The following is a 26431-nucleotide window of genomic DNA, read 5'->3' as shown; positions in this document are numbered from 1 at the left end:
TAAATTAACCTCGGTAACACTTGCAAAGGTAAACACGTTGCAGTGCGAAACTTATTTTATTTTTTGTAAGGGCTGCGATTTGAATAAAAGAATTGTTCTAAACAATTACGAGTAATCGCAACGAATCAGCAATGGTGAGTACTTATAGGAAAAGTGCATCCCGCGTCGTTCGATGATTCACCGAAATTGCCACGAACACATGCCGGCTGATGCAATTTTCCGCAGAATGACTGCGTTTCAAATGCATTTATGTAAATACACACGTTAATATTCGAAATTTGAACAGGCCACAAGCGAACGGAAAGGCACCTTTAAGGTGGAATACCTGCAGAAGATCGAGCAGGAAGTGCAGCAGCGATGGGAAACCGAGCGGGTGCACGAGTCGGATGCGCCAACGGCGCCCAAAAAGCGGCAGGCGGAAAAGTTCTTCGTGACCTTTCCCTTTCCCTACATGAATGGACGCCTCCATCTGGGTCACACCTTCTCGCTGTCCAAGGCGGAGTATTCCGTGAGGTATCACCGCCTGAAGGGACGTCGTGTTCTCTGGCCCTTTGGGTTTCACTGCACGGGCATGCCCATCAAGGCCTGTGCCGATAAGTTAACCCGCGAACTGGAGCAGTTCGGCTATCCCCCCAAGTTCCCCGAGAACCAAGAAGTAGCTCCTGCTCCCGCCGAAACCGCATCCGAGGTCCCCAAGGACAAGTCAAAGGGAAAGAAGAGCAAGGCGGTGGCCAAGACCGGTGCCGCCAAATACCAATGGCAAATCATGCAGAGTCTCGGCCTCAAGGACGACGAAATCAAGGACTTCGCCAATGCAGAACACTGGCTCAACTACTTCCCACCGCTGGCGGTGCAGGATCTCAAGAGGATAGGCGTGCACGTCGATTGGAGACGCACTTTCATCACCACCGACGCCAATCCCTATTTCGACTCTTTTGTGCGCTGGCAGTTCAATCACCTCAAGGAGCGTGGCAAGATCATGTACGGCAAGAGATATACCATTTACTCGCCCAAGGATGGACAGCCCTGCATGGACCACGATCGCTCCTCCGGCGAGGGAGTGGGTCCTCAGGAATACACGCTGATCAAGATGAAGGTTCTGGAGGCGCCCAAGGCTTTAAGGTACGTGATTGATTTTTACAACGATATGACTTTGTTTCCAACTATAAATTTAAAATGTCTTTTCTCATTCCATTTATATTAGCTCCATCAAGCAGACCATTTACATGGTGGCCGCCACTCTGCGTCCGGAGACCATGTATGGCCAGACCAACTGCTGGCTGCATCCGGACAACAAGTACATCGCCTGGCAAACCAGCAAAAATAACGAAGTGTGGATAAGCACACGTCGAGCAGCCAGAAATATGGCTTACCAGGGTTTCACAGCCGAAGAAGGTGATGTCAAGGTTCTGGCTGAAGTAACTGGCCAAGATCTTCTTGGAGTTCCCCTCTCGGCTCCTCTGACCCAACACAAAATCGTCTACACCCTGCCAATGCTAAGCATCAAGGAAGATAAGGGAACTGGAGTGGTCACTTCTGTGCCCTCCGATTCCCCCGATGATTATGCCGCTCTGGTGGATCTTCAAAAGAAGGAGGCATTCCGCCAGAAATACGGACTGAAGGATGAGATGGTGCTGCCCTATGAGCCCATTCCCATCATCGAAGTGCCGACCCTAGGCAAACTTAGTGCCGTCCATGCCTACGAAACCCTCAAGATCCAATCACAGAACGATAAGGATAAGTTAGCCGAAGCTAAGGAAATGTGCTACCTCAAGAGTAAGTGTGGTAAAATAATGTCTCAGGAGTTTTTTTACAGAAAATTTCTTTCTTTCCCAAAGGTTTCTATGACGGCGTTATGTTGGTGGGCGAATTTGCCGGCCGCAAGATTCAGGATGTGAAAAAGGATCTGCAGAAGCGTTTGGTCGATGCTAATGAGGCGGACGTTTACTACGAACCGGAGAAGACTATTATGTCACGTTCTGCTGATGAGTGCGTGGTGGCCCTGTGCAACCAGTGGTACCTTAATTATGGTGAGCCAGTGTGGCAGGCCCAGGCCACCAAGATTCTGCAGGACATGGAGACCTTCCACGATGAGGCGCGCAACAACTTCGAAGCCTGTTTGAACTGGCTGCACGAGTACGCATGCTCCAGGACCTACGGCCTAGGAACCAAACTGCCTTGGGATGATAAGTGGCTGATTGAGTCCCTCTCGGATTCCACCATCTACATGGCCTTCTACACGGTTGTACACTTGCTGCAGGGCGGCACTTTCCGCGGTGAAAAGCCAGGACCTTTTGGTAAGTCGAATTTTTACCAACATAATTGTGGAATTTAATTATTTGTGTTCTCCTTTACAGGCATCAAACCGTCCGACATGACCGCTGAGATCTGGGACTACATCTTCTTCAAGGAAACCCCACTGCCAAAAAAGACGGCCATTAAACAGGAATATCTTGCTGTTTTGCGTCGCGAATTCGAATACTGGTATCCGATGGATCTGCGCGTCTCTGGCAAGGATCTCATCCAGAACCACTTGACCTTCTGTCTGTACAATCATGCAGCCATTTGGCCAAATGACGAGACCAAGTGGCCCAAAGGAATGCGTGTAAATGGTCACCTGTTGCTCAATTCTTCAAAGATGTCCAAATCTGATGGAAACTTCCTTACCCTAACCGAAGCTGTGGACAAATTCTCAGCCGATGGAATGCGCCTTTGTTTGGCTGACGCTGGCGACAGCGTGGAGGATGCAAATTTTGTGGAGAGCACTGCTGATGCAGGCATCCTGCGTCTGTACACTTTCATTGAGTGGGTAAAGGAGATGCTAGATAACAAGTGCAGTTTGAGAAAGGGTTCAGATAAGACCTTCAATGATAAGGTATTCCTGAGCGAGCTCAATTTGAAAACCCAACAAACGGACGAGAATTACCGGAAGATGTTGTTCAAGGAGGCTTTGAGAAGTGGCTTTTACGAACTCCAGTTGGCCAGGGATAAGTACAGTCAGCTGTGTGGAGCCCAAGGAATGCACGAGGATCTGGTGCTTGAGTTTATCCGCAGGCAAGCTCTGTTAGTATCTCCGATTTGTCCACATATGGCGGAGCACGTTTGGGGACTGCTGGGTAACAACGAGTCCATTGTTCATGCTCGTTGGCCTGAAGTTGGAGACATCAACGAAGTAGATATCCTGTGCTCGGAGTATCTCATGGAAGCGGCACACTCGTTCCGTTTGAACCTGAAGAACTTGCTGCAATTTAAGGGCAAGGCTGGAAAAGATAAATCTGCGGATGTCCAAACAGCGAAACCGAATAGAGGACTTATCTGGGTGGCTAAGACTTATCCTCCCTGGCAGTGCTGTGTCCTGGATACCATGAAGGAGTTGTTCAACAAATCCCAAGCCCTGCCGGATAACAAAGTCATCGCTGCTACACTGCAACAAAAGGCTGAATTGAAGAAGTTTATGAAACGCGTAATGCCCTTCGCCCAGATGATTCGCGAGAAGGTGGAATCTGGCAAGGGGGTGGCTGCTTTGGCCGTCACATTGGAGTTCGACGAGCGCCAGGTGCTGATCAGTAATCTGGAGTATCTGAAAAACACACTGGATGTGAGTAACTCATAATTTTTAAATCGTTTCCATCCAATCAACTGTCCATTATTTTTAGCTCGACGTCTTGGAAATTAAGTATACCGATGATTCCTCTGCGCCGGAGAAAACTCGTGAGGAAGTACGTCCTGGGTCGCCCTTCATCAGTTTCTCAGTGGCACCCAATGTGAGCGTGGAGCTGACGAATCCCATCGAGCGCTCCTCGTTCTTCCAGGTCAACACCGTCATTTCTGAAGGCGACACCGTGCAGTCACTCCGCGAGAAGCTATCCAAGATCATTGGTCTCAAGACTGACACGGCTAACCTTAAGATCTGGTCTTATAACGATCCCCTTCTGGGCCCCAGGAAGATACCCAACTTTGAGGACTACAAAGCGGGAAAGTCTTTGCTCGGCGAGGGCAACTTTATCCTGGATGTGGCGACTAAGAAAGTGAGCCTGGAGCAGGCCGGAAAATTGACGGAAGTGGGGAGAAATCTGATATACGTGGTGGATTGAATCGAAAAGCATCACAAGCTTTAATAATTTATTCATAAAATGAAACTGAAACCTTGTAAAACAAATCCTTGGCTATTAATGTACTGTGAGACGTTTGTGCCCTATCAAAGAAATGAAAATTAAACTTACAAAAGTAATTGTATCAAATGTATTTCTAATTTAAAACCTTGTACAGAAAACCATTACATGCGGTACTAAAAGTGTCCCACTTTATTGTTTTTATATATCAAGTGTAAGTGAAAGTGTTTCCAATGCCACCGCTGAAATAAATGTCTTTCAGCTGGTTAAGTATGTCAGTTGGCAGATAAGCTGAACAGTTGTTTCTCAGCGGGTCTTCTGCCCAATGGGTGGCTATCACTAATCCAAGAAAAGAAGAATGAAGTGCAAAGAATACCTATATAAGGCTTTGCTCTGCTTCGAGCCATGGTACCATTTGATTTTTGTTGCATAACCATGTTGGCTCTTCGCTTGATTCTACTGCTGCAGTGCAGCCTGTTGGTTCTTGCAGGCGTTTGTTTGATACCACAGCCCATAAAAAGGCAGCGCTCGCTAAAGGATATACTGGAAAAACCGTGGACATTATCACCTCGCTTGGATGGACGTATCGTGGGCGGTCATCGCATTAACATCACCGATGCACCTCATCAGGTTTCCCTGCAGACTTCGTCTCACATTTGCGGAGGCTCATTGATATCGGAGGAGTGGGTATTGACAGCCGCCCATTGCACTTAGTAAGTTGAATTCTCAAAGTATTATTTTATATAAGCTATATTAAAATTAACATCCTGCTAAATTAATAGTGGCAAAACAGCAGATCGTTTGAAAATACGTTTGGGAACCAGTGAATTTGCTCGCAGTGGACAACTGCTCAGGGTTCAGAAAATCGTTCAACACTCCCAGTTCAACTACACCAATGTGGACTACGACTTCTCCCTGCTCCAGCTTGCGCATCCCATCAAGTTCGATGAGACCAAAAAGGCCATTAAGCTGCCCGAGTCGCAGATGAAGTTCATGGACGGGGAGACCTGTTTTGTGAGTGGTTGGGGGAATACCCAAAACCTGCTGGAGTCCAGGGAGTGGCTGCGTCAGGTGGAGGTGCCTCTGGTTAATCAGGAGGTGTGCAGTGAGAAGTACAAGCAGTACGGCGGTGTCACCGAGCGAATGATCTGTGCCGGTTTCCTGGAAGGCGGCAAGGACGCCTGCCAAGGTGATTCCGGTGGTCCGATGGTCAGCGAGTCGGGTGAACTGGTGGGCGTGGTGAGCTGGGGCTATGGCTGTGCTAAGCCCGATTATCCGGGTGTCTACTCCCGAGTAAGCTTCGCCCGGGATTGGATTAGGGAGCACAGTGGTGTATGAATATGTCACCCAAAAGAAACGTAGTTTGGCCAAACAATAAAAACAAATTTATTTGTCTATAAATATTAAGTAACTGCTGTTTATTTATTTCTTAATTTTCTACTGATTCTAACGGCCTAAAGATTATTAATTTAAAGTAAAAGGGATGCAAAATTATTTTATATATTTGTGCAAAATTGTTATCTTCATAAACTTTTGATAAATACAACGACGTTATGCCACTTTTTCCAGATTTTTGAAAACCAAATTTGTTACATATCACAGTTCTCTCCCGAATGGCTGAAAGTTAAACAAAGTATAAAAGACAGGTTCAAAAATCCGCAAGAGGTTATCTACAGCTTACCGCAGATAACCTAATGTGGATCGCAAGTACGAGATTAAGATTCCCACACCCGAATTGAGAGAAGTGTCCCGAAATATATTTTAGAGTTCTCCCGACCGACTGAAAACAATACAAATACATAATTAATAAGCGCTGACAGGGACGTATAAATAAACGAAATTGAGCCACAGTATTTCAGTTGCATTCGTAAACTGATCTTTTTAGCTCTTACCGTTTTGAAAATCAAAAATGTTAAAGCTTAAATTAGCATTGTTCTCTTTGCTAATGGCTGGAGGTGGTTCTGGATCTCAGGCATTTCCCCAGAAAAGTGCTGGTTCTGGAAGTCAACCGGACCACATTTCAAGGATGAAAACAAAGATGGACTACATTGTCGTCAACCAGGTCACCCTTGCCGAACAGAACCGGACAAACATCCAGCTGGCAGCCCTGCAACAAGTTGTAACCATTGATAAGAGTTCACAGGAGTCCAAGGATGTCCGACTAGACAGGATGTACGACCAGCAGATCAAGTTTCAAAAATATTTATATTCTCATATGGAAGTTCAGCAGAAACACTTTGACGAGATATTTGACAGGATTCATGAGCAGTTGAAAGCGGTGCTAAATAAGTTGGAAGGCATTTTAGCAAACAGCACTGGAGCCAAAGCCAGTGCGGTGGAAAGCATTCCTATTCCCCCGAAGTTCGAGCTGATCGGATCCAGGTATTTTTATATCGAAGACAAAGTTCAGCAAGATTTTGAAACTGCTGCCAGTACCTGTATCCAAATGGGTGGGTATCTGGCCTCCATTAAGGACGAAGAGGAGCTAAACCTAATCCGCATGAAACTCAGGAAAAAAGAGGGCTACTGGCTGGGCACCAACGATCACAAAGAAAAGGGCAGTTTTGTGTCCTTGGCCTCCAGAAAACCAGCCTTTGTAAAATGGGCCAGGGGAGAGCCCTTAGACTTTTTCCCAACTAACTGCATTGAATTATTTTACAGCAGAGATGTGGAAAACATGATGCTGATGGATTGTGATTCGGAAAGATACTTTATTTGCCAGGCTGATAAAGAAATTTAATAGAACAAATTAAATGTTTGTATACAAATTAAAAAACTAAAACATTTTCAATAAAAAAATAAAAAAAATGTATGTGTAACTTTCCATTTAATATAAACATTAGACTATGGCGACACATTAATTAGGACTAAAATTACAATAGGATCACAATCAAAGTAAATAGGAAATTCAATATTTTATTCTCTGCAAGAGTACACAAATAAATAAATAAGTAAGTGATAAGCATCACATCTCGGTGTGGCTTATCACTTTGGCAATTTTTGAGAATCGCCAGAGCCAAAGACATCAAACTAAATCCAATCAGTTGCCACTGTCATTCCCTCGCAGAATGTTCACGTTCGGAAATTTTATTCTGTTCGCCTTACTAGTCTTGGACCATCGCGGATATGCTGTGCCTCAGGAGGTCCATCAATCCGTGTGCCTACTCTCGGATGCCCCACACCAATGCGGGGCTTTTACCCTCTCCGCATTGGGGCCCCTGTTCGACGACATGGATGAGTTGAAGATTAGACTAAGTGAATCGAAAATACAAGCAGTACAAGAGAGGGTGGAAAACAGTATAAGAAAAGTCGTGGAAACTGAAATGCAAGCAGTAAAAAACAGGATTCAAGCCCTGGAGGGAACCCTGCTATCGGTTTCAAAGAAGTTTGAAGATCAATTACAATCGAGTTTGGACAGGATGCAAGACCAACTGAAAGCAGTACAGAATAAACAGGAGCGAGACTCAGATACTGGACTAAAAATCATTCCCCCAAAGTTTGAGCTGATCGGATCCAGGTATTTTTATATCGAAGACAAAGTTCAGCAAGATTTTGAAACTGCTGCCAGTACCTGTCGCCAAATGGGTGGGTATCTGGCCTCCATTAAGGACGAAGAGGAGCTAAACCTTATCCGCATGAAATTCAAGCCAGATGTTGCCTATTGGCTGGGCACCAACGATCACAAAAAAAAGGGCAGTTTTGTGTCCTTGGCCTCCGGTAAACCAGCCTTTGTAAAGTGGGGAGACAGAGAGCCCTTATACCATTACGAAACTAACTGCATTCAATTATATTACAATAGCGATCTGGGAAAAATGATGCTGATGTATTGTAATTGGAAGAGATTCTTTATTTGCCAAGCTGATAATGAAATTTAATAATAAATTTAGCAAGTAATCTCATCACTTGAACAAATTAAATTTTTGTATACAAATTAAAATAATAAATAAACATTAAATATCATTTTTGTAGACTATGGCTACACATATATTATGACTCTAATGACAACAAAAATCTGTTGATCACAATCAAATCAAAGAGGGAATTCAGTATTTTTCTGTTATGTGTATATTTGGAATCACAGATCAACAATCGAGTAAACAGCTATTGCGCTTAAATCATTTCATAATCGGCTGTTCGGATACTAAGATTTGCACACGTTGCCGGCGCACAGTCAACTTGCAAGACACGCGACCCTCCTGCTTTCTGCACACTTTGCTGCGCATGTCGCGTTGCTCGAAATGAGTCTAGTTGGCCACGTTAAAAGGATGCCAGTCCCTGCACGAGTCCTGCGACTTTTGGATGGGGGAGCCAGCACTGCATTCAGATGCCCTGGCATCAGCCAGAAATCACCGCCGTTGTGTTAAATGCGGCGTATACGCAATTACTCGCATTACGTATACGTCTGGTGAACTTATTACTTATATAGCCTTGGCATTGACAAAGCTTTTTACTGGAAAGTTTGAGCTGATCAGTTGAAGTGGGCCAATAATTATGATGTTATAATGGTTTTGTTTCGTCACTTTTGCTTTTAATTTGTTGCATGTTAAATAAATGTCTGAGTCAGCTAATGTGTCCTATAATAATTGATTGCCTAACATAAAGTTGGCAAAGGGAATGCGTCGAATACTAAGAAAATAGATGCTTATAATAATCCCTTCGCGAAGTCTCTCTAATTTATTTAATAATCTGAAAAAGAAAGGCATGAAATTTTTCATATAATGTATAATTGTCCAAATTAATAGAGACTTATCAATTTTAAAAGCAATATGTGTTGTGTTGTGTTGTGTGGGTAGATAAGCTTATTTTTCATATAATGTATAACTTTATTTCTAGGTAATTATATTTAGCTTTTGGAAATATTAAAATATTTGACTGTTGCTAAGGAGATTGGAAAAAACCACTGCGGAATTCAATTGTCTGTCCCTTAAACAATATGTTGAATAACATTCTGACCAAGTCAAATGGCCTTTATTCTGACTTTGTAACTTGAGAGTGCCAGCGATTCATTCTTAGTGCCTCTGGCTGAGCACAAGTACGACCCAAACTACTGTTTTCAGTTGACTTGCAGTCGCGATTCGATGACGACGTGCCGTCGAGAACATATATATACACCATTTAGTAAATGTGTGCAATGAGAACGGTGCGTATACGCCGCGTGTGCCCGCGCCTGCAACCAACTGTTGATTCCGTTCCCAAAAGGATTAGGCAACAGATCAGCCAAATCATCTGCGGCACTCAGAGCCGAACAAAGTCACCCTGACGAAGCCTACGAACGAGTCGATTGAAGGCGAAATTTGGTTGGGTGAAAACGTTTAGCTCTGCACTGAAAAAACACGTTGTCCACGAAAATAATACAAGTAAATAGCCTTTTCTTGATTTTTAAAGTTTACTTTTTTATTGTAATAATATTTTAAAATTATCAAGCACAAAAATAAAACAAAGCAAACAAAAATATTTAAAAAGTTAGCAGCCATTTACATATGCATCATGTTATACAATTGAATGTATTATGTGTTACACAATTGATTTTGTATAATATTTAAGTGTGTATTTATTTTCTTTAAAACCATCGAATATAATCAACAATTTTTAAAGGGCCTTAATTTGTATTTATATATTGTTCGAATTTGAAATTTAAAATAAATATATAAATGTGAATTTGTACTCATTAAATTCTGTAATATACATATGATCAATGTACATATAATCATTTAATAACGTTTTAGAATGGCTAAGAAATGTTTGTGATATTTGTAATGCTAATATTCATATCTGAAAGTGTTTTGAAAAACTTCGAAATTTTTGTGAGTGCATAGAATAGCTCTGACTGTTGCTGTTGTTCAGAGAGTGTTCTCCGTATTTTCCGCCGCTGGTTATTCATGGTTATCGAACATTCGCCTGTGGCGGTTGGCAAACAAACGTGCGGCACGTTGCCGCTACACGTGAGCCGAGTTCCCCCGCCGCTCGTCAGTGGGTGCGAGAAAGACAGAGCAACGCGGCGAAAGCTCTCGGCTCGCCTCTCCCACTCACACAAGCGCCGGCAGCGGCACGTTGCCCCTGTGTGGGTGGGTGTTTCCGTCAGTGTGTGTATCTGTGAGTTGCAATTTGTATCCGACTTCGCTGGTCGGGCGAAAACCCAGATCGCATTCAGCGTTTTGAGTTCCAAGTAAGCGGTTCGTTTAGCGGGTCGAAATTTATCCACCAAACGCATATTAGAGATATAAAGAGTCTCCAAAATAAACAATTCATAAAAACAATATATTAACAATATACAATATAGATTATGTGAAATCGCGTTATTATTTTTAAAATTCTCTTAACGATATTTTCAACTGCAAAACTGAGCTAACAATATATTCTCGCCAAAAGTGATAGACTACAGTACTTGAGAGAGTGCTTACGTGATTCACTTCTCTTTCTCTCAGTGTTTTGCCTAGATTGGAATCGGGAAAGTGCACGTTAATTATTTTTATTGTACAACTTACTGGCTCATTTTACGTAAGCCAAGACTCGCAACCAAAGTATATATAAATTTGTTGTGCAGTGTAAACACGAAAGCAAAGTACAAAAAGTGTGAAATTAACATGTGCATCTTCCAACTATATTTCTGAGAAAAAATATCATTTCAAAAAATAAAACCTAAATATTTCCATAACTATTTTCAGATATGAAACAAAACTTATTTAAATAGTGGATATTAAACACAAAAACTAGAACACGATCTAGTCTACAAAGAAACCCAACAAGTGCTTAAGAAAGCTCTCAAGGCATTTATAAGAAATCGACCAGAATTTTTGTGTTGCATTTAAGCAAACCAAACAATACAGTGAAACAACACATTAACAATTAACACAACAAGGAAAATACGCTAAAACGGTAAGAAAAATAAAGAGATAATTTAGTAGACCTACTAGAGATCAGACCAGACATGACCTAGCACAGTTTTATTTAAATTGAGTCTCTGAAAATTACACGATTTAAAAGCTCTCTTAACCAAATCAGCTTTCATTAGGCGCGAAACATTTAAAAAGCTAAAGCTCCCCAAATAGAACGTTTAATTTCACAATAAAAACCAATACAAATAAAAATTTAAAATGAAGAACAATTTCAGGGGGCAATTTAGGTCTCCAAGCGATTTACAAATTTCGGTACAGCTCTTATGTAAATTACAAAACTGGCCAAAAAACAGGATTGGCCTTCCACAGATTTCCTGTCAACGGCAGGATAACCAAATAGTTCCTCAAATCTCCCCCATCTGGACTGCAGCTGACAGGACTCAGTTTTTGTATGTGTTTGCGCTCAATCTGTTTACCCAGGATTTTAACGACCCTCAGAACCTGCATTTATTGGCATTGCAAATTTAAGTTCTTAAATATTTTATTTTTGGTCTATCTACACTTTCCGTTTCAAATGCTAATTCGCCTCGCCTCAATGAATTTCCTTTTTGCGAAAGAATGAAAAATGAACTCGCTCTCTGGAAAAGAATACTCAACTCTAAATTTCAATGCGCATATCTTTTGTAGTTCTCGCCTTGCCTTTTATGTAAGTTTTTTCTTTGATTTCATAACTAGTCAGCGGAAATGGTATTGGGGTTGCTAGAAATGCACCATAGATAGATACCCAGATCAGATATGATTATTGATTTGGTTGGGTACAATTTATGTTGCACTGAGGGATGGAATTAAGGTTTTTTACTTTCTTTAGTTTGTTTTTATCACTACCTAGAAACCATAAAACGATTTTTTTGAGTAATTAATTTTAAATTCATACTTTTATTACCTATAACTATTTATTTAGATTTTTAAATTTAATGCGCAAAGATTTATTAGCACTAAGATTTATGATTTAGTATATGATCATACAACTTATGCTTATGGTTTCTATATATAAAGCATATGTTGACTGGTATAAAATGTAAAATTTAAGATTCAGCTTAATTCCTTTTCATTGTGATTTTGCATTTCATTTTAAAATTTGAAATTAGTACTCTTTAATTTTTTTTCTTTATCAAAGAGTTAATTAAAATATTTTATTTTACAATTACAATAAGGATAATGAAACTTTGCCTTATATATCCTTGTTATTTTTTATTTTTAACTGTTTCCCTCGCTGATTTACCAGTCATCGCCATTTAACGTGCAATTTAACGTGTTCGCCTAAAAGAGGGCAACACAAATTCAATGCAGGCCGCTTTTGTTGACAAATATAGCGCGAAAACATTCAAACTCGGCAACCTGGAAGCCCAACAAAAGCAGGAACCATTCTGCATCCCGATTCATGCTCTATAAATATCGCCACGGGGTTCCACAAACACACATCCTTCTCTCTGAGGGCTCCTCCTGCAGCCTTTGTTCCTCGGGAATCCGAGTCCACTGGCTTTGTCCTCCAACTGTGTTGTTTACACAATCAGCCCGAGTGTCTGCAAGTGAGTCACATGCGGCCACCGGGTGCCGAAGTCGCCTGTTGAGGATTTACCTGGTTACGTGATGGCTGAAGGTTGCAATTCCACCCCTTTTCTCGAGTGGGCGTGGCACTGGCCCTTCTAACCCACTTAATTCCTTCTGGGAAAAGTGGCTTCTGGCAATTTTTGGGGCTCGTCTGGTAGGCATTTCTCGAGATTTGATTCACAACGGGCGGTAAATGGTGGGGCACGTGTATGAGGTGATGTGGCCGGACTTAATAAGAGCCGATTCGGGTTTCATCCCCAAGTGGTTGCAATTGCAGCACATTGCATCGACTGCGCCTTTGATGGTCACATGTCCAGTGGTCGTGGCTTGTGGCCTGATTTTGTTTGCGAATGCAAATATTTATAGAACGCGGTGATGTGTGGGATTTGCGGTTGTATAATGAAATGGACGACAATTAAAACTGCAGCTAGTCTATTTTTAAGCAGCAGTCTCTTTGGTCTTTATTATAGACAAAGGTCAAGTCACCTTTACTTATTTTTAGACAGTTATTGTTCTTCTTAGCTTAGAATATGTTTATGAATCAAATACCAAAAACATAATTATTTATTTAACAATCAAAGGAAAACTACTTAAACTCTTTTTTAAAACAATTTTGTTACAGTTCCTGCGCAAACTGGTAAGGGATATTTTAATGTTTGGAATCAACAATGAGCAAGTGTAGACAGCTCAAGCATCACATCTGGAATAATTAAAACAATATTGACTGGAATCGGTTATGGACTGGTTACTAGCAACTCCGCAGTTGTACAGCGCCTTCTCCTCATTGGGTTGTCTGGAGGGTGATACCTACGTGGTCAATCCGAATGCATTAGGTGAGTTGCTTGAATTATTACGTTAAAAGTACTTAAAAATTCAGGGGTGTCTTCAAAGCCTTATTAAAATAAATTCCTAATAAAAGCTATATATAAACAATTCGAATATATAACAAATTCAGTCACAAGAAGAAAAAAAATTAAACAGATAAATCGAATCAATTAAAGCTTTATATAATTTTAATATATTTATTTTGGTTGGTTAACCTTAATGGTAAGCCGTAAGAAAAATTCCAGCTATGTTTTCCAACATTAAAAAATGGTTTGAACAATATTTTTTAAAGAGGTTTCTTAAATAACTTTTTTTTGTTCTCAGCCATTCTAGAGGAGATCAACTATAAGCTCACGTATGAGGACCAAACGCTCCGCACCTTTCGACGTGCCATTGGATTTGGACAGAATGTGAGGTCCGATCTGATACCGCTGCTGGAAAATGCGAAGGACGATGCGGTGCTGGAGTCGGTCATCAGGATACTGGTGAACCTGACGGTGCCGGTGGAGTGCCTGTTCTCCGTGGACGTGATGTACCGCACGGATGTGGGTCGGCACACCATCTTCGAGCTGAACAAGCTGCTGTACACCAGCAAGGAGGCCTTCACCGAGGCCAAGAGCACCAAGAGCGTGGTGGAGTACATGAAGCACATCCTGGAATCGGACCCCAAGCTGTCGCCGCACAAATGCGATCAGATCAACAACTGCCTGCTGCTGCTGCGGAACATCCTGCACATCCCGGAGACCCATGCCCATTGTGTGATGCCCATGATGCAATCGATGCCCCACGGCATCTCCATGCAGAACACGATTCTGTGGAACCTATTCATCCAAAGCATTGACAAATTACTCCTCTATCTGATGACCTGTCCGCAGCGAGCCTTCTGGGGTGTCACCATGGTGCAACTGATTGCTCTGATCTACAAGGACCAGCATGTCAGCACCCTCCAGAAACTGCTTAACATCTGGTTCGAAGCCTCCCTGTCGGAGAGTTCAGAGGATAACGAGAGTAATACCTCGCCGCCCAAGCAGGGCAGCGGCGACTCCAGTCCCATGCTGACCTCGGATCCCACCTCCGATTCCTCGGACAACGGCAGCAATGGCCGTGGAACGGCGGCCACCTTGCAGGAGGTGAGCCGAAAGGGCCAGGAGTACCAGAAGGCCATGGCCAGAGTGCCGGCCGACAAGCCCGATGGTTCCGAGGAGGCCAGCGACATGACCGGGAACGACAGCGAGTTGCCAGGATCCCCGGAACAATCGCAGCCCGCCGGAGAGTCCATGGAGGACGGCGACTACGAGGATCAGCAGCGAATGCAGCGGGACGAGGAGGACGATGAAGACGAAGATGAGGTTAGTAATAGTTATTAATTATTGAATAACATTAAAGTCAAATTAAGGTATATAAAGTCTTTATAATTTGTAGTCCTTTAAATATTTGATAAGGGTTTTATTGCTGTTGAGCAATGATCTGATCATTTAATTATATCTTCTGAATAACCATATTCACACTAAGTACCTTTTTTTCTTAAACAACATTAAATTCAAATGAAGGTATATACTCTTTATAATTTGATAAACTTAGATATTTAATTTTATAACTTCTGGAACGTTACGAATATTATTATATACCATTCTCACACTAAGTACATTTTTTCCATCACTCCAGTAAAGTTACTTTTATTCTTGTTTTCAAAAGTAAGGCAAATGTTGTACGATGTTTTTGGCATACAGTTTTAATTTTTAAATATCTAAATTTTCAATTATAACTTCTGAATCTTTACTGTATTATATTAGAATTCACACTAAGTACATTTTTTTCCAAAACTTCAGTAAAGTTTTCTTAACTCTTTTATTCAATATGTGTTTTTATGCCAATTTTATTTAATTCTCTGTTTAAGTGTGTTTTAATTTTTAATTATTCTAATTTCGCAGGACGAAGCGGAGGAAGAGGTGTACCTGCGAATGGCTGCCGCCTCGGAACCCTTGAACCTGACACAACAACCAGCTGACAAGGTCAACCACACTACCATCCCGACGTCCAGTTCGAATGGATGCTTGGGCAACGAGCCGTTCAAGCCGCCACCGCCTCTGCCAGTTAGAGCCTCCACCTCGGCCCAAGCTCAAATGCACCAGTACCACGAGTCGTCGTACACGTCCCACGTGTCGGCGGTCAAATTGGGCCAAAAGTCGCCACATGCCGGCCAACTTCAGTTGACCAAGGGCAAGTGTTGCCCCCAGAAGCGCGAGTGCCCCTCCTCGCAGTCTGAGCTATCGGATTGCGGTTATGGCACCCAGGTGGAGAACCAGGAGTCCATCTCCACCTCCAGCAACGATGACGATGGCCCACAGGGCAAGCCGCAGCACCAGAAGCCACCGTGTAACACGAAACCGAGGAACAAGCCACGCACGATTATGTCGCCAATGGACAAGAAGGAGCTGAGACGCAAAAAGCTGGTCAAACGCAGTAAGAGCAGTCTGTAAGTATTGGAAACAATGGAAGGTTTTTATATAATTTAATAAATATAATGACGAATCCACAGGATCAACATGAAAGGTCTGGTGCAGCACACACCCACCGACGATGATATCTCCAATCTGCTGAAGGAGTTCACCGTGGACTTTCTCCTCAAGGGCTACAATTACCTGGTGGAGGAGCTCCACATGCAACTGCTTTCCAATGCGGTAGGTAGACATTATTAGAGAAAAATCCCTTTGCCTAATTTTATTTACTTAATTGCCAATTTAAAACGAAATGGGGCAGAGCAAGGTGACATTTTTAATATGTTTCTATGTTTATATTTAAAGTCATTTTGAAATCATTTACAAGTTATAATCTATTGATGTACTGCTAGAAGGAATGTATTTTATATATTTGTATTTAATCATTATAGCAAAACTTCCTTCTGTATAATAAAATATCCTCAGCCCTTCTTCTGCCTCTTTGCGGAAAAAACAAAACACGTTTAATTCCTTTTTTTCTGCTAAAAGTTTTCTTTGGAGTACCATTAAAGTTTTAATATAATTTTATTTAATAATATATTTTTAAAATTCAAATGCACAATGTTAAACTATTTTTTTATTTGCCTCTAGAAGGTGCCCATTGATACGTCGCACTTTTTCTGGCTGGTCACGTACTTCCTGAAGTTTGCGGCCCAATTGGAACTGGATATGGAGCACATCGACACTATCCTCACCTATGATGTATTGAGCTACTTGACCTATGAGGGCGTGACCCTTTGTGAGCAGCTGGAACTAAATGCCCGGCAGGAGGGAAGCGATCTGAAGCCCTATTTGCGAAGGATGCACTTGGTGGTGACGGCCATCCGGGAGTTCCTCCAGGCCATCGATACCTACAACAAGGTTACCCATCTAAACGAGGACGATCGAGCTCATTTGAGGCAGCTCCAGTTGCAGATTAGCGAAATGTCCGATCTGCGGTGTCTTTTTGTGCTCCTGCTGAGACGGTTCAATCCCAGCATTCATTCCAAACAGTATCTCCAGGACCTGGTGGTTACCAACCACATACTCCTCCTCATTTTGGACAGTTCGGCCAAACTTGGTGGAGGTCAATCGATTCGCCTCTCAGAGCACATAACACAGTAAGTTTTGGACTTTAATAAATTAAAGTAAAATATAACGTATGTGTAATCCAAAGGTTTGCCACCCTGGAAGTAATGCACTATTATGGCATCCTGTTGGAGGACTTTAACAACAATGGAGAGTTTGTCAACGACTGCATCTTCACCATGATGCATCATATAGGTGGTGATCTGGGCCAGATTGGTGTGCTATTTCAGCCGATTATTCTGAAGACCTATTCCAGAATTTGGGAGGCGGACTACGAACTGTGTGATGTAAGTTAGAAGAGAAACACTACATTTTTCCAGTTAAACAATAACCTATGTTTTACAGGATTGGTCCGATCTCATCGAGTATGTCATACACAAGTTCATGAACACTCCTCCGAAATCACCACTCACTATTCCAACCACTTCTTTGACTGAAATGACCAAAGAACACAATCAGGAACATACCGTTTGGTAAGGATTTCAGACGTTTTCGAAAAAGCAATATCTCACATAGGGTATTTTACTTAAGAACGTGAATCCTTAGATTTTATTTAACTAAATTCATTGAAATGAGAATTTAATAACATTAACAATAAACATAATCTTGAACATTTGTGAACCATTAAGAATCTGTGTATAGTGTTTTACTTTAGAAATACTTAGTCGCACTAATTTAATCTCTTTCATCAAGGAATGGATGTCCTACCAGTGACTTACTCTATACAGCTTATCATTACTCATTCATTTCTAGGGAACCAAGTATTTATGTTATTTATTTTCTTAGATTTATGAGCCTATTAACAAACATTTAGTTAAACAAGAGCTTACTAACCAAAATGTAGAAATCAATGCTTAAGGAACAAACTTAAACTTGCCATAAAATACAAAAAAATTAAGATTCATTTAAATTAATAAATATTTTCTTTCTAATTAGCTCGTGGTCGCAGGAGGAAATGGACACCCTGTATTGGTATTATGTGCAGAGCAAGAAGAACAATGATATTGTGGGAAAAATAGTGAAACTCTTCAGCAACAATGGAAATAAGTTGAAAACTCGGATTTCGATAATCCAACAACTTTTGCAGCAGGTGAGATTGCAGGAATACCTTTTCTTAAAAGGAATTTATTTATATACTTGCTTCTTTTCTATAGGATATTATTACCCTGTTGGAGTACGATGACCTGATGAAGTTCGAGGATGCTGAGTATCAGAGAACCCTGCTGACCACACCCACATCCGGAACTACAGAGTCGGGAATAGAGATTAAAGAGTGTGCTTATGGCAAACCCTCGGATGATGTGCAGGTGGGTTTACTAGATATTATACCTCGAGTTTAAAATATTGGATTATTTATTTGGATTTTTAAATTAAAATTTATTTATTTATCCAGATCCTGCTCGACCTGATCATCAAGGAGCACAAGTCGCAGCACCTGTTGTGGCTGCAGAAGATCCTGATCGAGTGCTGTTTCGTCAAGCTGACTTTGAGGAGTGGCCTCAAGGTTCCGGAGGGAGATCGCATCATGGAACCGGTGGCCTACCACTGCATCTGCCAACAGAAGTCCATACCCGTGGTGCAGTGGAACAACGAGCAGTCCACCACGATGTTGTACCAGCCATTCGTACTGCTGCTCCACAAGTTGGGCATCCAATTGCCGGCGGACGCGGGGTCGATCTTCGCCAGAATTCCGGACTACTGGACGCCGGAGACGATGTACGGACTGGCCAAGAAGCTGGGACCCGTGGACAAACGTGAGTTGAAGTCATCCCACACAAAAAAAAAACAACCTACCTGTCATGTCGCAAAGGTGTTGTGTATACCGTTATCAACAATTTTTGCTCTCTCTCTGTGTGAAATTTTGATCATGGGAATCTCGCCCGAATCCGAATCCAAATCCGTACTGCCATCCATTCCCATTCTCATCGTGTGTCCGTCGGTGTATCTCGATATGCTGTGTGCCTCTCTCCTTCTCCTTTCTCTGGGCTCTTATAGTCAACCTCAAGTTCGATGCCAGCGAGCTGGAAGATGCCACCGCGGCGAGTCCTGCGCGGTACCACCACACCGGGCCGCGCAACTCCCTCAGCTCGGTGAGCAGCCTGGACGTGGACCTGGGCGAGCCGGAGGAGCTGGCCCTCATCCCCGAGGTGGACCCGGCCGTGGAGAAGGCCCACGCCATGGAATCGACGCCCCCGCCCAGCGAGATCTTCGCCGTGCCCAAGACCAAGCACTGTCATTCGATCATCAGGTAGGAAAACCCAACTCACAAAACCCATTAACTGCATTAAAGAAATGTTTAAGGCTTCAGAAAATAACCATATTTTACGAGGAAATCATATTGTTAAATATTTTACAACAAATCATTTCCTTAAGTAGCTTTATTCTAGAGTCCTTACGAAGTTTAGTTTAATTTATTTCTTGTTTCACTTATATAGATAATCAAAGATCATAAATTGTATTCCTTTAGAAGCATATTATTACATATATCAATTGTTTACCCTTTTGGGTAATTTAAAAATAATTAAAAATATATTTTCTAGTTAACTTTTTAATGATTTTACTGCAGGATATTATTTTTAAATTTAATCTAGTTTAGTTTATAATTCCAAGAATTGTTACTTATATTACTCCAATTCGTAAGTACAGACATATTTTGAAGTGAAGCCTTATCATTCCTGATACTTTCCCCATTTCGGCAGTTTCTCTGACCTTCAAATTACTAATTCCATTTGATATAATCTCTATTTAACAGATATACGCCCGATCCCACGCCTCCAGTTCCCAACTGGCTGCAGTTGGTCATGCGCAGCAAATGCAATCAGCGCTCAGGTCCGCCTGGTGATCCCAGCGATTGGTGAGTGCACTTTGTCCACATTCAACCGCATCCATATACACATCCACATCCACATCCATCCGAGTGGCGCGACCTAGCCCAACCTAAGCGAAGACAATGCCGAAAATCTTCAGATTTATGGCACACGGCAGCCGTTAAGGCTCTCCGGCCAGCGAACATATTGTTAACACGACGCGACGCTCTCTCGGCCAACTCAAATCTTGGCTCGAAGCTCTAGACCGCGATTTATGAACTTTGCGGCCCCTCGTACATTTACTTTCCTGTGTTGACAGTCGTTGTCGCCAGTTGCGCACTAAATGTCAGCTCCGTTTTGGCCATTGTGTCTGTCGGCCAGTTTCAGTCTCAGTCTCAGCCGCAGTCTCCCTGCCTTCCACTTAGAACTGAGTGCACTCGAAAAAATAAATATATTTTCTTAGAAAATTGGGTATACAAATTAAATATAATAGAATTAATAGAGGTATCTCACTTTAAAATCGAATTAAATTTGGTAATGTTATGGACTCTAAAAGTCCAATTGTGGTTTACCTTTATATAAGTCATCGGAAACATGGAAATAGCTAAAATAAAAATGGGTTAAATTGACAAATATTAATAGTGACAATTAGAAAACGGATGGACAGACGAACATGGCTGGATTGACTTGCCTGATGATGATGAACCGGAATATATATATACTTTATAGGGTCAGAAATGTATGTTGTAAACGTTTAATTGAATTTATTATACCGTCTGGAAGTGTATACAAATGTGAAGGAGGTATAATAAATGGATAATTTAATAGTGTCTTTTCTATCCCTATGCAAATGTGTAGTGAGTTTAATAAATACATATTTAAAATCAGTCTTTTCTATCCCTATTTCGATTTACCCCCAAGCAATTGTTCGTGAAGTAGTAGCCAGGATTTGTTCAGTGCACTTTTGGGCCACCGCTCGACTATCTATCTAGATGCATATAGAGTGTGTATCTCATCCGCTTTGGCCATTGGCCATGTGTGTCCGTGCTACTCGTACTTTTGGCCGACTCCGTCCCAAGACCCCACACGATCAGCTCACCCGCTGGCGGAGCTGCTCCTGCGATTTTCCAAATTCGATTGCGACGGCTGCTGCTCATGTTGAACAGCATTTTGCATTTGGGTTTATGACTTTTTGTACGGCATTTTGTTGTTACACCAAAGCTCTTAGATTCGCGATAAAAAGTCGGACTTGCCGATTAGAGGATAACGCAAAGTATATTGGGTCTGCCGTGAAACACGCCTGGGAATGAGTCCGAAAAGGGAGGGGCTGCGTTTGATTCGGTCATTAAAACCATAGTAGTTAATCATGATTGATTTCTGGCCATTAAAGGCTTTAATCACTAATTGAACTGCTCGAAAATAAAGAATTTAACTGTGACTGCAAATATTGAATAATTCAATAAGCCGAGACTGGCTTTGATTTACTGGGGTGATTTAATGCAGCCATTTATTATCGATTTTATTTTAACCATTTTATTTGTTTAGTTATTACGTTTCTATTATCATCGTAATACATCATTTAAGCAATAATAACTAAAAACTTAAGAGAGATGGTACCAAATGCAAAATAATATTTTCTTTTTATTGCTAAATATGTAAAAAGAATTTTAATCGTAATGGTAGAACCAAACTTCCCTTGGATATACCCCGACTTTCCACTCCCTCACTTGAACCTAAAACACCAGGCGTTTTTTCTTAAGAATCATTTACACCTTCGACAAGTTTGCCATGTCCGCTGCAAGCGAACAATCAATGCTATCCATGAGATACATTGCCTGACCTCTGTCGGCAAACCCAGCAGCAGCAGCAGCAGCGAAAACCCAGCAGCAACATGAGCAGCAGCAGCAACACCAGCAACACCAGCAACACTAGCGACATCAAGAGCAACACGAAATGAAGTCATCGCGATTAGCACGCGCAGCTGAGACAGAGCCTATGAATGTCGGGGCAGTTGTATCTGATAGATACTCGAAAAGTGGAGGACGGTGGCTACACTCGCACCCTGCCTGCATAAATTGTCTTTGCCTTTGGCTTTGTCGCATAAATAAGACAGATAATCTCGCTACCACAGCTGCTCGGAGTCAATCAATTCATTAAGCTTATAGGGCGAAATCAAAGCGTTTACACCGAATTAACTTTTAATAAACAGCCTGAATAATTGCCCATTGTGTTGGGTAATTAGAAATCCGAGCTGGGCCTCAGAAACCGCCATTAATCACATCGGGGGATGTTGACATTTAGCCGGCCTTACAATCATCTGACAATTGTTGCATCCTTAGAAGAAACTGTCGTCGACCCCATGAGAATGAATTTCCAGTAAACTGAACCAGTTTTGGGTTGAAATTTGCATATTTTTTTGTCCCCGATCTGCGTTTTGCTCTTCGAAGGCATGTGAAATATTCTTGCTGATATTTTATTTATGGTTTTCTGCACAAACGCTGTGGTTCCTCTGCCTTTGTCAAACGAGTTTTTGTGTTTACAGTTTGTTACGGTTACTGTTTCTTACGTGGCAAGTAAAAGTCAAAAGTTACGCGATCTTTGGCCCAACGGGGCATCCCCCATCTAAAGGCAGTGCGTATGTCCCAGAGTGCAACCAAACAAGTTCTTTTGTTAGTTTGGATAGCATATAAAAAGCCACCTTAGTTGCTGACTCAATAGTCAGGTTAGATCATTAAGGATGAAGTCATCTATTTTTTTACTAGCGAAAACGCAAGCATTAAGGCTTTTCTCTATACACTTTTGAAAAATAAAATGAATAATTTGGATAACGAATATATGTTTTTTATAACATTGTTTTTAATATTTATATATTCATATATTAACACATAGAAAATATGGTTAGTGATATGGTTAAATTATCTAAAATTCTTTTTTTAAATATTAATTTCTTTAACAAGAATTATAAAAATGATAATTAAAATACATATTTCTTTAACAAGAATGATTGTTGTACATTTCGTGATGCAACCTCGCTATGTAACTATACAATCATGTACAAATAATAACTTTTAAGATATATCCCATCGTAAGCTAGTAAAAGTATCTTACAGATACTTCAAGTAATGGCACAACTCTCTATGAGCTTAGGCAAATTAACACGAGATGTGGGCACGCTCCTTGGCCGCCTTAAAGTGTAGTTTTTACTTGTTGCCCTGGGGGCGTGGGCGTTGACAAAAGGCAATTTTCCGAAGTAATTTACTTTGACGCCTGGCGAAAATTGAATTTGACATTTTTCTCATTTTTTGCTGTTATTTTCTGTTATTTGCTGGGACTCGTATATGCAATAGCCAGCCCACAAGGAAGCCAAAGTCAACAGCTCAGGCTCGAGTTGCACTTTTCAAGTGGCCCGTGGGCTGTTTTCGACTCTGCAATCTGTCAGGCACAGCAGCAACACCAAGTGCAGCAGCAACACCAAGTGCAGCAGCAACACCCAGTGAAACAGCAGCAACATCGGGCAGAAGACTACTAACTATAGTTTTTTTTTTTTCGATTTGGGGTTCCCAGCTTCAATTGGCGACCTTCTTTGGATCTGACTCCGTTTTGGGTTTGGCTTCAGTTTTGGTTTCTACATTTTGTTAACATTTTGCATTATTGCAAATGCTTTTTGTTGCTGCTGCTGCAGAGTAATAAGTGCAACATGCAGCCACCTATTGCTCTCTGGTGGACTGCTGCTGCCACTACATCAATCAGCCCCATAAATCATTTTAATTATTAAATAAACAAGTTCCATGGTGTCTTGCTGAGTCATTCAATTCAGTAACTGCTACTATGGTCGTAAAGTGTGAGAATATATGGACTCGAGTACCAAAGGGTTAATGGGGCAACGGTCTGTAAAGTTACTTTGAAAGGGAAGGGATATGTAACAAAAAACGTTGGATTAATCGAAAAATATTATTTGGGAGGTCGAAGATTGTAAAAAAAGAATATGTAGAAGGGAAATTAGATGACTTTCGTTAAGAAACATGTTCTGATATATAGGTTAAGGTTTTCGTAACTTTAAATACATATTTGCATTATTATATAGAGGAACTGCAACTAAATTTTAACAATGTTTAAATGATATTTAACTTAACTAATTAATAACAAGAAAAACTACCTTGAAAATACTGTGTCGAAACTAGTAAATGAAAATATTCATAAAATCTTCGTAAACGATTTTTTCAAATAATCAATCCAATGGAAATCAATGATTTTTACAGCGATTTTCAAGACAAAAGTCCAGAAATCTATACATTCATAATAAATATATGATTTGGGAGTTATGACCCAAATGTTTTCATAACAAAACCTTTCTATAATATGATGTGGCATTTTGCCCTGCATTTCTGCTTTATTTTTACTAACCTTCTCTTTAAAATTTCTTTATCTCCTTGCAGCATGGGATCCTCGTCGACAACCATGGACGATGAGGGATTGGGGAAGTCGATCAGTGCGGCCACCTCGCAGGCGGCGAGCACCTCGATGAGCTCCGTGAATCCGACCACCACTCTGAAGATCAGCATGCTGAACACGTTTATGGGGAGCCACAACGAGAACAGCAGCAGTTCGGGATGCGGGGGCACCGTGTCCTCGCTGTCCATGGTGGCTTTGATGAGCACGGGAACGGCGGGAGGCGGAGGAGGCTCCTCCGGACTGGACATGGATGTGGATGCCTCGATGAAGTCCTCGTTCGAGCGACTGGAGGTCAACGGATCGCACTTCTCGAGGGCCAACAACTTGGACCAGGAATACAGTGCCATGGTGGCATCTGTGTACGAGAAGGAAAAGGAATTAAAGTGAGTGCGATAGGAACTGGAAACGCAGTTCAGAGGACGCCCATTTAAGAAGTCGCACACTATGGTTATTTTTATTTTTGCGGTGTCTTTTGTTTACCAAAAAGTACTTTGAAATATGTTATTTTGAATATGGATTCATTCAGTTCTTTCAGAAGAGAGCGTTTGACAGATTTCTTCAATGCAATATTTTCTTTTTCTCCTTCTTGAATCTTCTCATAAGGTATTTTGAATATCTTATGATGCTTTCTCTTAAATAGTATTCAGAAAATATTGTTTGAACAGATTTCTTGAATAGAGATTTTCCTCCTTATATATTAATACTTTGAAATGTGTTTTGATGCTGTGCATCTTGCATATCTCCCCATTACCAAATACTTATTATAAACAGAAATAATTGTTAGACAAATTTCTTCAATACAATTAGCCCAAGCTTTGAAAGCATAAATTAAGATGAATAATTGTTATACATTAAGGATGGTGAATTGTACCACCATCTAGCCCGCTTAATTAATTTATTCTGTGACCCAAACTCCCTAAATTACTTTCCTATGGCATTTACCACACTGCTGTTAAACTTTATTGGCCACGTTTAATCAATGGATGATTTTTCGCCTGATGGCAAATGAGGAAATTAAGTGGCTCTGAAAATTCAGACCGATGGAGGCGAGGCTCACGTCAAGACAGGCCTAAGCTAAAGCCAAAGCCAAAGCCAAGCCAAGATTTCGACCTGGCTAATTGACAATTAGACAGATTGCGCAAATGGCAGGCCGTCATCCTGTCAATATGTCCGTAGAAGCGGGAAAAGCTGGAGAATGCCGGGCATTGCCGAACAGTGTCTCACATAAATTTATGGCAAGCAATTATTCTGTTTCGGCCATTTGCGGCTGGCAAACATTTTATCCCAATTTTTTACTCGGTTCCAATGGCTGCTTTTGGCCACGAACTCAATCGAAAATCATTCTTGGCCTTTTTTTGGGCGGGTAATTTGATGTGTGTGTTGCTCATGTTTCGACTTTTGGCTCATTGGATCATTGCAGCAGCGACAATGTCTCATTGGCCTCGGACCTGACCAGAATGTATGTGAGCGATGAGGACGATCGACTCGAGCGAACCGAGTTCCGGGTGCCCCACTATCATTGAGGATCCGATCCGATCCGGTATCCCGAATCCCGAATCCCGAATCCCACCAGCCGGAATGATTTGTACCTTAATCAAGTGAATCGTAACGTAACCTTTAATATCACCCAGCACAAGGATTGTAAATTGTATGACCTCCAAATGCAAAAGTATACCTGACTAATTAGCTACGCATAAAGTGCATTATATGGTTAAAGAAAAGTCTAATCACAAATCAATGAGAAGTGCATTATATGGTTAACAGCTGAGAGGCTCTGTAGATTCTATCCCTGTCGTTAGATATCCTTAAGTTAACCTTAGTTTTCAATTACCACATACAAATATGTAAATGGGCAGTTCCTCGTTGAAATAGTGCAAATATACACAGATAAATCTATTTACACGAGTAAGAATGAAGAGCGTCCGCATCCGCACTCCATCTGTATGTATATCCTTAGTCATAAGTTATGCTTAGCAGTAATAAAGCTTTCTCTGTAGCCAAAGCCACAAATCTCTGTCTCTGACTGGGTGCAAATCCAAATGTGAATAATGTGCAGCAAATTGGCGGAGCCAAAAGATAAACGAGCGGTAGCGCTGGCCACCGCGAATTAAGGTCATCTGGCCGAAACCTGGGGGTCAGGGGTTTGGCGAGGGGTCCATCGGGGGAGACTCCACGCACAGTAGCCGCCAGAACTGAGAAAAAACAACCGCAGCAAAGAAATA

At 41.5% G+C, this 26431-nt stretch overlaps 5 protein-coding genes across 6 annotated transcripts; all 5 read left to right on the top strand.

Annotated features, from left to right (window-relative positions):
• The first annotated feature begins 18 nt into the window (after positions 1 to 18).
• Positions 19 to 4299, top strand: LOC108047237 (leucine--tRNA ligase, cytoplasmic). Its single transcript, XM_017127345.2, has 6 exons — positions 19 to 134; positions 287 to 1122; positions 1205 to 1776; positions 1839 to 2297; positions 2358 to 3598; positions 3657 to 4299. The coding sequence occupies exons 1-6, from the start codon at positions 132 to 134 to the stop codon at positions 4092 to 4094; spliced, it is 3549 nt and encodes a 1182-aa protein (XP_016982834.1). The 5' UTR covers positions 19 to 131; the 3' UTR covers positions 4095 to 4299.
• A 247-nt stretch (positions 4300 to 4546) lies between these two features.
• LOC108047183 (trypsin-1) lies at positions 4547 to 5465 on the top strand. Its single transcript, XM_017127279.2, has 2 exons — positions 4547 to 4825; positions 4895 to 5465. Exons 1-2 carry the CDS (start codon positions 4548 to 4550, stop codon positions 5448 to 5450), a joined length of 834 nt encoding a protein of 277 aa, XP_016982768.1. The 5' UTR covers position 4547; the 3' UTR covers positions 5451 to 5465.
• Positions 5466 to 6057: 592 nt separating this feature from the next.
• On the top strand, positions 6058 to 6852 carry LOC108047179 (accessory gland protein Acp29AB-like). The gene has a single exon (XM_017127275.1). The coding sequence runs from the start codon at positions 6058 to 6060 to the stop codon at positions 6850 to 6852; it is 795 nt and encodes a 264-aa protein (XP_016982764.1).
• A 328-nt stretch (positions 6853 to 7180) lies between these two features.
• Positions 7181 to 7928, top strand: LOC108047178 (accessory gland protein Acp29AB-like). Its single transcript, XM_017127274.1, has 2 exons — positions 7181 to 7829; positions 7912 to 7928. The coding sequence occupies exons 1-2, from the start codon at positions 7181 to 7183 to the stop codon at positions 7926 to 7928; spliced, it is 666 nt and encodes a 221-aa protein (XP_016982763.1).
• A 1248-nt stretch (positions 7929 to 9176) lies between these two features.
• Positions 9177 to 26219, top strand: LOC108047224 (protein timeless). Of its 2 annotated transcripts, none has more exons than XM_017127325.1 (17): positions 9177 to 9469; positions 10778 to 10988; positions 13182 to 13392; positions 13709 to 14733; positions 15316 to 15860; positions 15924 to 16065; positions 16145 to 16150; positions 16474 to 16982; positions 17039 to 17237; positions 17296 to 17423; positions 17887 to 18040; positions 18105 to 18257; positions 18344 to 18704; positions 18946 to 19198; positions 19703 to 19804; positions 24194 to 24592; positions 25630 to 26219. In XM_017127325.1, exons 3-17 carry the CDS (start codon positions 13296 to 13298, stop codon positions 25730 to 25732), a joined length of 4176 nt encoding a protein of 1391 aa, XP_016982814.1. In that variant the 5' UTR covers positions 9177 to 9469; positions 10778 to 10988; positions 13182 to 13295; the 3' UTR covers positions 25733 to 26219. The 2 variants fall into 2 exon arrangements, with proteins under 2 accessions (XP_016982814.1, XP_016982815.1); XM_017127326.2 differs by lacking the exon at positions 9177 to 9469 and adding an exon at positions 10154 to 10278.
• The last annotated feature ends 212 nt before the right edge of the window (positions 26220 to 26431 follow it).

Source organism: Drosophila rhopaloa, unplaced genomic scaffold (assembly GCF_018152115.1).
Source record: "Drosophila rhopaloa isolate 14029-0021.01 unplaced genomic scaffold, ASM1815211v1 contig_2, whole genome shotgun sequence".
NCBI classification, from domain to species: Eukaryota; Metazoa; Arthropoda; class Insecta; order Diptera; family Drosophilidae; genus Drosophila; species Drosophila rhopaloa.
The sequence above is the reverse complement of the archived record's forward strand: the minus strand, read 5'-3'. Positions and strand labels throughout refer to the sequence as shown.